General features: G+C 40.0%; 2 protein-coding genes across 2 annotated transcripts in view; one reads left to right on the top strand and one right to left on the bottom strand.

Moving 5' to 3' along the window:
- Positions 1-13,272, bottom strand: part of LOC125246308 (tripartite motif-containing protein 16-like) — a 398,598-nt gene that overhangs the window by 81,401 nt on the left and 303,925 nt on the right. The window lies entirely within an intron of this gene.
- Positions 1,376-2,651, top strand: LOC125246341 (epidermal differentiation-specific protein-like). Its single transcript, XM_048157308.1, has one exon. It carries the CDS (start codon positions 1,522-1,524, stop codon positions 2,170-2,172), a length of 651 nt encoding a protein of 216 aa, XP_048013265.1. The 5' UTR covers positions 1,376-1,521; the 3' UTR covers positions 2,173-2,651.

The raw sequence follows: 13,272 nt of genomic DNA, 5'->3' as shown, positions 1-13,272 counted from the left end.
CTTTTATGCTGCTCAACTAAGCACCACATATTTGTCAGTATAAAAGGATTGTGGATTGGAATACCATTCTCCTCCAGAGTCCCGAATACTTCGTTTCATGACCGGTGTCCAAATACTGAGTAAAGTAGAACAATTATATACTATACAAGAACAGAACTGTTTTGGCCTTGATGATATGTCAAAAAAATAAAGCTGAAATTTATATGCCAGAAGAACTTTGAACAAATATTTTGTAAATGACCTTTTTCACTTTCTGGGTTACCTTGACAGTAAATGTTCTTGAGCAATAACTGCTGGTTTACTGGAAAAAGGATGCGAGACAACAGACCTCATTTTGAACTCAAGACCTCTTTTTGAACTAGTGATTGCTGACAGGCAAAACATTATTTACGAATCTTTTAGCAGCAGCCTCAGTGAGAACATATTCAAGCATTAAATCTACACTATTTTTTTTGCCATTTGACTATGTGAAGTTGCTGCAGAATGAAAAACTTATTAAACAAACATTGAGCCCTGAAAAAAAGACTCTGGTCATATCATTTAGACCTCATTCAGTGGGTTCACTATAATCCTGGTGTTTGTTCCCGGGTCGAATAACAGTGCAGCCGAACACATCTCACACTGCTTTAACAAAGTCTCAGTGCCTTCTGTGTTCATTTGGGCTGATTTTAACACTCTTTCTCTTGCTGACCATTTCTTGTTCTTGTTTCTTGTTTCTCTTTTCTGTGATTCTGCTTGTTAACAGCAGGTGTTCATCACTAATGCTTTAACTTCAACACTGCTCCAGTCTTTAATATGCTGTAGTGTGGATTATATACTGTGTAATTAAAATGAATTTACAGTGTAACTTTCAGTTATTATAGTATACCTATAAAATACGCACGTGTAAGTACTATTATGATAGACAACAGTCTTAGGTTTGGGAACAATTTAGCGAGAACATACATGCGTACATTTTTGTAATAGTGTACAAATACATAATTGCTTTTTTTAAATGATGGGGTACATATCAGTGCATTTATTTATTGCAGCTGTTTTAGTTTGGGCTTTCACGTTTGAAAGCAAGTAAAACTATTGCAACTTGTTTTGTTTTTTTAAATACTAGGGAAATATATTCTTGTTCCATGTAGTTACAGGGTAAGTGTGAAGATTTAGGTACACTATAATAACTGAAAGTTACGCTGTAAATTCATTTGAATTATGCAGTACTTTCTGGGCTGTAATGTAAAGCATTACAAAAAAACCTTTACATAGATATTTATACAATAAATAAGGAATTTGTATGATGTGTTGTAATATTCACCAAGAAGTATTGTGTTAGGCTGGTAAGCGTTAGGCTGCACAGAGCAGAATATGAGGTCAGAAAGATGAGGATAAGACAGCTCTACATATCACTCTACAGACAACTTGCGATCAAGAGAGAAGAAAACATGTATTACAGCAACATTGGAACTATTATGCAGGAAGTATGTTGCTGTGGGTGAGAAGTGATACAGAGAAGACAAGAGGAACTTGCCAAATATGGAGGTGTATTTGTGCTTTAAAAGGCAGCTCTGCACACCAAGAAAGTCACTGTTTCCAGCAGAGCCACAGGAAACTGCTTCAGAAACACTTGTCTTCTCCAGCCTCTCTCTCCTCGAGTCTCCAATCAAAATGAGCAAGATCATTGTTTTTAGCAAAGAGGCCTTCGAGGGCAGAACAGCTGAATTCAAGAACAATGTCCGCAACCTAGCAGAAAAGGGTTTCAACGACGTCATCTGCTCCATAAAAGTCATCGGTGCACCATGGGTAGCGTATTATGACGAGAATTTTGCTGGAAAGCAGCGAGTGTTTGAGGAAGGAGAGTATGCCACCCTTGAGGACAAAGGCCAGTTTTCTTCCCTCAAGATGGTCACAGATGACCTGGACAACCCTGAAATCCAGCTGTTCGAGCACCCGAACTATCGAGGAAGAAGCGTGACCCTACGCGAAGAAACCAATCTTCACGATATTGCTTTTAGTGACATCGTTTCTTCCCACAAAGTGAAAGGTGGTGTCTGGGTGCTGTACGAGCACGTCAATCGTCAGGGTTCCCAGCTTATTACTTTCCCTGGCGATGAAGTTCCCAGCTATTTGCCACTCTCCTTCAACAATGTGGCCAGCCATGTGCGCCCCTTGCTGCCGAAGCCATAGACAGCATCATTCAACGTATGCTTTCTGCAGCTGAATATGAACTGGAATCCTTTTGGAAAGAACGAGGCAGGTGGTGGGGAATGACTGATCTTGACCAGAGACTTGATTTGACTCTTGATGTGACAGCAATTAGTCTGAAGAAACTTCATGCAATCAGACTCAACCTTATCATTTGAGTATATCTGTGTAAAGACATACTGTACATGTTAACTTGGCAAATGTTATATAACAAGGGTTTTATTAGAAAGAGTTTTTAGCTTGTCATCTGTAGCGATCAGTATCAGTAAACATATGCAATAAAATACAGTTTTGGAATTGTTATAGATCTACTACAGATTCAAATGTATTTGAATGTATTTCCCCTGTTTGATGAGAGTGAAATATTGAAAAGGATTTTGGATTTATAATATGCTGAGAAAGAGACAATGAATGCTGTTTTACTCTGTCAACTCAGAAATAAAGACTCTTAAATATTAAAATGTTCCTTGTTTATTTAATTGTCTTTTTTTACATTTACATTTTTCATTGATCAGATGCTTTTATCCAAAGTGACTTACAATTGACAAAATACAAGCGATTCATCTTAAGAGGCAATAAACAGGAGAAGTGCCATTAATACAAAGTTTCTGCCATAGTTTAAGCTAGAATAGGGAGGGATTAAGGAATAGTAAGACTCCCGAAACTGCCATTAGAGGTGGGATGTCTGGAATTGACCAATAAAGATTGACTGTTCTGAAACCGAGACAGATTGATAAACTGCTTGTATATTTCTGAATACAGCATTTATATGTGGCCGTGTAACTGTGTTCACTACTAAAAAAACCTCAAACAGCCAGACATCTCAAAAAGGGATTCTTTATTTCACACTGCGTCTTGAGGAGGTCACAGCATTAATATCAGAGGTTTCCGATTATGGGTAGGTGTATAAATAAATGTATAGAGTGGGGGAAAAGAAAAAGAACAAAAGATAACACATTCCAACAAAGAGTTCTCCATACTTGTATAGTGTGAATTACAATATTACACAAATGTTGAAAGTAACAAACAAAAATAAAGAATAATAGCCAGACTTTTATATCTTCCCTTCAGGAAATTCTCACATAGAAATAACTCAATTCGGATCAATTTGCAACAATTGTCCTTTGCAATTTTGTAAAAAGAGTTGGAACATTCCCAATAATAGAACAAAGTGCACAAAACTCTTTGTGTGAGTACTTTTACCCCAAATAAACTTTGACCTGTGGAGGGCAGTAATACACTCAGCAGCGTCTACACTGCTGGAATTCTAATAGAGGAGAAGAAGAGAGCTAGTTCATGATGAGCATTTCTGGTTAAAATGTATAAAATTTTAATTTTCTTTTTAGAAAACAAGCGATGGTTTCTCTACATAAGACCATTATTTCTCATCGTGTAGAACAATTAGAAGCTGCAGTGAAACTAATTTTGACCTTCAAATGTTTGGTGCCCATTGAAGTCCACTATAAGGAGAAAAATCCTGGAATGTTTTCATCAAAAACTTTAATTTCTTTTCGACTGAAGAAAGAAAGACATGGACATCTTGGATGACATGGGGGTGAGTAAATTATCAGGAAAAGTTTATTTAAAAGTGGACTAATCCTTTAAAAGAGAAGTCATTTTCAATGCAGTGAGACGCAAGATGGCGCCAGTCGCTGTTAGATGACAGTCATCAGAAAATATCGGACCTCGAAATGGTTCCAGCTGCTTTAAGTCAATATAAAATTGTATGCATGCTGATTACAATACATTAAAATACGGGACAAACTGTACGCATTGATATCTATCTTTATCGCTCTCTCTCATACAACTCATTACGAGAAACTTACATTCGCATTCTATAAAAATATTGATAAAAACACAGTTCTAGTTTTAAAGGCAATATATTCGTTTATGTTTCAACAGGCTGGCAGTGGCAATCCTAAAGACCTGTGCAGTTACAACACAGTATAATAGCTTGCTATATGTGACTAAACTTTGTGGATGCGTTCTTAGATGTCTAATAAAGTTTGATGTTGTCGTTCCAGTATCTTTAATGGTTTTCCCACATTCTTTGCATCTGGCCTATCTTCCCAAAGTTCCTGCTTCTGACACATTAATGAAACCAAACGTGAGAACATATGGTACTGAGGCTCCCGCCATTTTTCTAGGGACTCTTTCAGGATTTTACGTTTACACGCAATACACGGTCCAAAATACGTCATCGAATTCTATGATAAAGGTCCTATTTACCGTTATACACGTGACAGAAAAATAACATCCAGATTCTTTCTTTATGATATCGCTAGTTAAGAATGAAAGACTCGAGTTGTTTTTAAAAATTCAGTCCTTTTTGTCGAGTCCGAGTCACTAACTCGAGTGCCCATCTCTGCTTTTAGCAAATAGTAAAAGTGGGATTTTTGGTGTAAAATTCTTTATAATAGCTTGTTTTTGCAATCGGGACATTGGAGACTCCAAAAAGACACTAAAAGGCCACTTTGCCTCCCTTTGGTTTCATAGCTATAACTTTTGAAAGCAAAATAATAGACAAATAATTATTTTTTCTGTGTTTTCTGACATCTAGTGGAATCAAATGGAACTTAGAATAGGTAGCTGTGTCACACAAGGCCAGAGTTATACACTTTCAAAGACAGGATTTAAAGAAAAAAACACAAAAGCGCCTATTTTTGTGTTTATTTTGATATTTTGAACACATATAATATTTTTTATTACACTTTATTTTGTTTTTTTTTAAAGGTTTAATTTTGAAATGACACCAATATTTTTATTATGTGGGTAAGGGGAGCCATCAATCCAATTTCAGGTGGAATTCCAAAATAACCCAAACAGTTTAAGGGGTTTAGTAAGGTCTTATTTTTCTCTTTTGCAACTCCTCCTCAAGGATCTCTTGCCTTGTCACTGATTGGTTGTGTCTTTTTGGGTTAGGTTTCATTTTGGGACCTACTTTTGTGACCTGTGAACATATTGTTAATATACTGTAAATGCAAACTATTATACATTTTGTAATCTTTGCAACTTATTTACCTCTTCAGAAACATCATCTGGTAGACCTACTTCACAAGAATCAGTTGTGGTGTTTTGACAATTTGACAATTTCTTGTGGGACAATGTGTCTCGGTTTCTTTCTGGCCTTGGGCCTTTTGTCTTCACTTTTAGACCAGCTCTCTTCTTCAAATGCCAAATTTTGGGATGGCTTACTGGGTCAAATGAGGATATCAAGAGGAAAATTGTTCCTCAAAATATACTCCCTTCAGAGATGTGTACATTACTCGTATGAACTCTGCTGGTCATTTGTTTCAAAATGATGCAAGTTATCACTATACCAAAAAAAAAAAGAAGTTGTGTCTGCTTAATTGTACTCCTTCTTGCAAAAAGAAAAAAAAAATGTGAAAAGTTTCAGTCAGGATTCAGGCCTCATCATAGCACAGAATCACTGCAATCGATAGTGGAATTGTTCTTGAGGGACGATAATTGAAGCTGAATCATAAAACTCTGTCAAAGGTTGTACATGTACAATTGTATTTCTGATGCTTTCGATTTTCAGTACTTTTCTCTCTAACCTTTTTTAATCTCATGGGTGCAACAGTATCTAATGTACTAGAGAAAAAGGTGCACATACTGCTAGTCATTTCCTCAAGTTTATTTGTGTGTTTGGGTACAATGAGCAGCTGAGACAGATCAGGCAGGTTATTTGTGAATCTATCTATAGTTGTCGGGAGAATTGTTTTATCTAGTTGATAACGAGGTGCAATATGGCAAATATCAGCAGTATGACATCACTTTGAGGTGGACTATCTATATTGGTAATATTTGTTCCATGCAATATAATTAAATCTAGTGTATAAATATAATGATGAGTGGGTCTAGTGACGTTTTGCTTGACCCCGAAGGAGTTTAGTAAATCATCATTTGTATTATCTACGTGATTGTTAAATGTGGCCAACAGATCTGAGAAAAATCAAAATTAAACCAAATCAAATTAAACTTGTATTGTGTTTTCTGAGTAACATTAAGAATATCTCTATATATCGTTGCAATACCGCAGACACGACCAATCAGACGGGACTGTTTTTATAACAGTATCCCGGTAAAGAAGACTCATTAAGACCAAAATATTCATTTGGTTTAAGCCAGGTTTCAGTAAGACAGAGTACAAAATAATTATCTGTGATCATTTCATTTACAATAACCGCCTTAGGTGTCAGCGATCTAATGTTTAGGAGCCCTAGCTTTAGAAATTGTTTTTGTTCACTAATTTAGAGATTTTCTGGTTTAATTACGATCAGAATATTCTAGATCCTATAGATTTATTTAGGGGTGTTCGATTCCGGGTTTTTTGGAGTCGACTCCGACTCCTGACTCCCACTTTAGGAGTCGATGGAATCGACTCCTTGACTCCATTTACTGTACATCAAAACAGGGTCATAAATAAGCCAAGATGGCTGTCCTTACACAATTAATTTATTTTTCCTCGACGCAAAGCCTTAAAATCCCCTCATTAAAACAACACACATTTAGTGAGACTGTCTAAATCAGTCCAATTTAGAGATGACTTGATGAGTAGCTGCTAATTGCCGATACCTAATTTTACTGAGAGAAAAGTCACGAAAAACATCTGTGGTCGAATATTATGTCAGAATTAAATAAACGAGAAAGCAGGGATTCTTTAATGAATTCATCTCATAATGGTCGGGGGATGGCGCTAAACGCACATGATCATTGTCTTAAAAGTGCTTGGACACCAGAGTTAAAGATACTAAAATTAATACAATACATAAAAAATGCATACGATAATGTACACTTATTAATGTGTTTACTGTTGATGTGAATTTTTTATTATTTTTATGTATGGTTAGTTTAATGAACACGGGTAACTATGGGGAAAAAAAATCAAATCTATATTTATTGCTAATATAAGCTACCATCAATACTAAAGCTGACACGGAGGTATGTATAATTACAAACTAAAGTCACTATGACTGTTATCTATTTCTAAAGTAAGCTACATAAATGTAACTATGTGACAAAGTTTCTGCGACAGCTCTCTGACGTGATTCGTCAGTGTCCGAATTCCTCGCTTCATTTCGTTCACTCCTTGCTTAGTGCACTTAACAATAGACATTATGCCCTTCACTGCCATGCATTATGTAGGCTATGGATTCAAGAATCAGTAAACAAGTGAGCGATTCTGGACACAGCAACAGAGTCGACACCGAGAGTCGATTCCTGTGCTGGAGTCGACCCCGACTCTGGGGCTATTCAAAGTCGAGGAATCGACTCTTTTGGAATCGACTCCCCATCACTAGATTTATTGTTTGACCTCAAATTCTGCTGGGATGCAGACCATCAGCATGGAAGAGCAGGGGCGCCATTGGCACGGGGGACAGGGGGGGTCAGGACCCCCGCAGTTTTGAAAAGATAGAAGTCGACCCCCGCACTTTTGATAAGGGCTGCTTCAATTAGTCACACTATATCATCTTTTAGCGTAGGATATTTTCTTTCAAATGAGACCATTTTCATGTTTCTGTGAGCAGCAATCAGCTGTTTTGTCGCGGATGTGATCAGGAAATGCGCTCTTGAACGGAGAAACACGCAATCTCCAAACCATCGATCAAAGCGTGCACCGCCCGTTGTCATAACAACCCCCCCCCCCCAGTTTGGTCCCCCTCACTTTGAAAATGTCTCCTGCGCCCCTGTGGAAGAGCCTAGGTCACTTAAATTATACCAAGACATTAACCATTCATTTAGAGCAAATAATCTACTGAACTTTCATGTCCTCGTCGGTACGTCGAAAGCGGTCTGGACACAATGATCCTCTCATTGTGGGAAATGTGCTGCGTACTGTATCAGTCAGGCTCCTGAAGTCCTGTTTCAGCACCTCCGTCTGCCGCAGCCGGATGCCGTTGTGCAGCTCTGATGTGTGCAGCTCCAATACTCTTGTCACCATTCAGGATTGCGGGTACATGCACAGTGACATTGACAACACAAGCACCAGGAAAGCAGTGACTGCGCACCTTACCTTTAGATGAAGTAGCGTGGACGTGATGGACGATAGAGTCTCTGATGACCACAGCATTGCATTCCGTCTCGCGAAAGGGAAGAAGCGGATCCGGGTGGGGATCTCGAAGACTGGAGGCGGTGGAAGTGGGGGAAGTCCTGGCCCGAGTCCTTGCTTGTGCTCTGCTGCTGAAGCACCCAAAGAGAAGCAGAGAAACCTTAAACTAGGGATGCACCGATACCGATACCGGTATCTGGTATCGGCCTCGATACCACATTTTCTAAAGTACTCGTACTCGTTAAAAGTCCCCCGATACCGGGGACCGATACCACGGTCTGAGAAATGTCTATGTTTGAGCGGCGTGTAAGGGCTTAATCAAAGGCGCCGAGTGCCCGCCCCCAGGTCCCGCCCCAGCTGCAGCTTAGAGCGGGGAGAAGGCGAGGCGAGACAACATGTCAGCCGTGTGGAACTATTTCAAAGTGAATGAAGACGACAAAACAAAGGCGGACTGCAAATTGTGCTCAGCGAAATTGTCCAGAGGAGGCTCAAAAGGTAGCGCATTTAACACAAGTAATTTAATCAAGCACCTAAAATCCCAACATGACAATGAGTACAAAGAGTTTACCCACGCTTCTAAACCAACACAACCCACGCTGCAGCAAACTCTTGCAAGACGAGAGAAAATGTCCAGAGACAATCCACGTGCTGTGAAAATAACACAGGCAATTATCGAGTACATTGCATTGAGTGACCAGCCACTCTCGGAGGTAGAAAATGTGGGATTCCTGCGTCTCCTCCATGTTTTGGAGCCCAGATATGATGTCCCAAGCCGCCGCTACATGACTGACACAGAGCTGCCTAAACTACACGACTCCGTGAAAAAACATATCCACAGCCTACTGCAAGCCTCCTCTGCGTTTAGTTTCACCACGGATATTTGGACAAGCAGTGTTAGCCCCGTGTCGCTAATTAGCCTAACCTCCCAGTGGATAGACGAGAGTTTCACGCCGCAACGAGCCATATTACATGCGAAACAATTCCGCGGCTCGCACACCAGCCAGGCTATAGCGCATGTGTTTGAGGAAATGCTCCAGACATGGGGTATACCTAAAACATTAGTACATGTTGTGCTTCGTGACAATGCCAAAAACATGATTAAAGCCATGAATGACGCAGGGCTCCCAAGTCTGCCGTGTGTCGCGCACACGCTCCAACTGGCTGTTCACAAGGGCTTATTAGCACAGAGGAGCATAGCTGATGCTATAGCAGTGGGGCGGAAAATAGTTGGGCATTTTAAACATTCCGCCTTAGCCTACTCCCGCCTCGAGGACATTCAGGGACAGCTCAACCAGCCAATAAAGAGACTGCAGCAGGACATACAGACACGCTGGAACAGCACGTATTACATGCTCCAGTCCCTCATTGAGCAAAAGCGAGTGCTGGGGGTGTATGTGTCCGAGCATGAACTCCCTGGCTATCTCACCGCTTACCAATGGGCTCTTATGGAGAAGACTGTTGCCATCCTCGCCCCCTTTGAGGAACTAACTAAAAAAGTGAGCAGCTACGACGCACTAGCCTCTGATGTCATCCCAGCTGTGACTGTGCTAGTGAGACTTCTAAACAGAGAAACAGACGAGGACCACGGCGTCAAGACAATGAAAGCAACCTTACTGGAAGCTGTCAAGAAGCGCTTCAGTGACGTCGAGACCAATCCACTGTACTTCATCTCCACCATACTTGACCCAAGGTAAAGTCTGTGTGCTATTATGATAAACTACAGTACTAAATGTAAGATTAATTTCCATCTGAAATATTATATTATATTTTTGTACTAAATACACAATACAAAAAAAATACAACTAAAATACACAAATACAAATGTATGCAATATATATAATATGAAATATATTTCCCTTATTACTACCAGAAAGCCAAATGGCTGGCATTGATGACAGTGGTTTAGGGGAAACTAAAATCTGTCCTATTTTTCCACATATTAATACATTCATGAATTTTGTTCAGGTATAAAGATCGCTTCTTCTCCAACAACACTGCTCCGGAGGCCAAGCTGCACCTGAAGCAGGAGCTGCAGATGATGTCCAGAGCTGAGGCAGAGGAGAGTCGGGCAGAAGCTGCAGAACCTCCTGCTAAACTGTTCCTCAAGGCCCAGGCCAGCACTAGCAGCAGTCTGGACACTGTATTTGAAGAAATCGCTAAGGAGCAGCCCCAGGCAGCACAGCCGCTGGCAGCAGGTGCTGCCATTGAGCTCGACACATACCTCGGAGAGGCCCCAAGCCCTCGTGAAGACAGTCCTCTGAAGTACTGGGGTGTCAACAAAATTAGGTTCCCCACTTTGGCTAAAATGGCCCAGAAATACCTCTCAGCCCCATGTAGCAGTGTGGAAAGTGAAAGGCTTTTTAGCTCTGTGTCACACATTATAGATGAAAACAGAAACAGGCTGACTGCTGATAATGCAGAAAAGCTACTTTTCTTAAAAAAAAAACCTGCCACTCACTTTTTCTAAATAGGCTCCATTAAGTGAGTCGTCTTAGACTTGATGTTAATACCTACCTCAGTTGCACTATCTGCCGCAGTTCTATGTTGGTGGATGTTGTTAGTTTATTCAAATATTATGCACTAAATAGCAAAGATGTTTATTAATGCCCCTTGTGTTGTCCAAAGCGGCAGAGTTTACAACAAACTGAAAAAAATACTTGAGTTGCACTGTCACTTTTTAATTTTTTTTTTTTTTATAATTATTTATTCTGTAATATTTTGCATACAACATGCTTTTCATTTTAAATAAATATTCTTAATTCCAAACTAGTCCCTTGTTTTTTTGTTAAATTTATATGACTAAAGCTGTTACCTGTAAATTGAAATCATGTTTTTTTTATTAAGTACTCGGTATCGGTATCGGCGAGTACTGAAATGCAAGTACTCGTACTCGTACTCGTACTCCAAAAAAGTGGTATCGGTGCATCCCTACCTTAAACCTTAGACCTTAGAAAAGGTCAGAGTGATAGCATATTTGTGAACGTCAGCCCATTGTTTCGAATCAGTGGTTCAGAGCACATATTAAACTGCCAAAATCACACCCCCCAGTGGTGAACCAATGAAATTTCGAAACACTTATGACAAAACACAAAGCCTTGTTTACTGAAATCATGTGACTTTGGCCATTTGATACAAGGTCCGAACCACTAATTCAAAACAAAAGATTTGTAAAGTTTCAAAGCTTTGTGAAGCAGTGTTTTGAAATCGCCCATCACTAGGGCTACGTCCACAAAAAGCCAGAGCTTACCCTATCCATCTTTTCCCTACCAGCAGCTCCGCATACACAGCAGCCAGACGAGCGCTCGCTGCCGGACACGATGAAGTCAAACACGGAAGTTATCTTCATCTAACAACTCATCCTCGTCAGCCCCGGGGGAGTTGAGAGAGAATACAACTTTCTCAAACTCCCCAACGAGCTCACCTGCAAGCCCTATGATTGCAGCCACCGTTATGCCTCAGCACAAATGGGGCCAGAATCACCAGGCACAGATGCAGACACCTCTTCTCTCGGGAAGAGTGCCAAACGAGAACGGAGGGATAGGGAGACGCTCACAGTAAACAATAAACAAACACACAGACAGCGCCCTCAAGCACTGCCTATGCGCGCTCCTCTCCAGATAGAAAAACGCCCAGAAATGTGTGTATCAAGTGTCAAACCCTGGGACACGGATGAACACACTCTCTTGAACGTTTGTAAGGCATATTATAGAATCCCTTACCGCAGTCGACATAGTTGCGATCAGACAGAACAGACCCGAAAGACGAAGAGATACTGACTGTTTCTCCAGGCGCTCCTTTATACTTCTGGGTCGCGCCATATTACGTCATAGGCTGTCGCCGGCCAATAGGGATTGGAGTTGTTGGATAGTTGGCTTTCAGACATCGGGTCACGTGTGACGTTCCCCATAGCGTGTTCAATGCAGAGTTGAAGTTCCCTTTCGAAAGGGAAATACAAAATGTACAACCTTTAACAGAGTTTTATGATTCAGCCTCAATTATCGCCCCTCAAGAACAGTTGCAGTGCTTTTCAACTATAGGACAGGAAGAGCTAAATAAACTTATCACTGCGTCTAAACCAACAACATGTTTATTAGATCCAATACCCACTAAACTACTGAAAGAATTGTTACATGTAGCAGAAGAGCCTCTTCTCAATATTATCAACTCGTCTTTATCTCTAGGTCACGTCCCAAGACCGTTCAAGCTAGCAAGTGTTGGCCCAATTGTGCTCCTTCTTGCAAAAAAACACTATCTATGAAAAATTTCAGTCAGGATTCAGATCTCATCATAGCACAGAAACTGTGCTCGTTAAAATTACAAATGACTTACTTCTAGCTTCTGACCAAGGCTGTGTCTCAATATTAGTGTTACTTGATCTCAGTGCTGCGTTCGACACTATAGATCATAAAATACTCCTAGATCGACTACAAAATTACACTGGTATTCAGGGACAGGCATTACGGTGGTTTAGGTCGTACCTATCAGACCGACACAATTTTGTTTATATAAACGAGGAAAAATCTAAGATAACGATAGTAAATTATGGAGTGCCGCAAGGATCAGTGTTAGGCCCTCTGCTATTTTCAATATACATGCTGCCACTCGGCAATATTATAAGAAAACATGGCATTAGTTTCCACTGCTATGCCGATGATACTCAGTTATATATTTCAACACAACCAGATGAAATCTCTAAATTATCCAATCTGACAGAGTGTGTTAAAGAAGTAAAACATTGGATGACTAGTAATTTTCTTCTATTAAATTCAGATAAGACTGAAGTATTACTAATTGGGCCAAAATCCTGTACACAGAATCTCTCAGACTACAATCTGCATTTAGAAGGATGTACTGTTACTCCATCCTCGACAGTTAAAGACCTGGGTGTTATATTAGACAGCAACTTGTCCTTTGAAAATCATATTTCATATGTTACAAAAACAGCCTTCTTCCACCTCAGAAACATTGCTAAGATACGGAATATGTTATCTATTTCTGATGCAGAAAAGTTAGTTCATGCTTTCATGACG

This window comes from Megalobrama amblycephala, linkage group LG14, assembly GCF_018812025.1.
Source record: "Megalobrama amblycephala isolate DHTTF-2021 linkage group LG14, ASM1881202v1, whole genome shotgun sequence".
Taxonomy (NCBI): Eukaryota; Metazoa; Chordata; class Actinopteri; order Cypriniformes; family Xenocyprididae; genus Megalobrama; species Megalobrama amblycephala.
The sequence above is the reverse complement of the archived record's forward strand: the minus strand, read 5'-3'. Positions and strand labels throughout refer to the sequence as shown.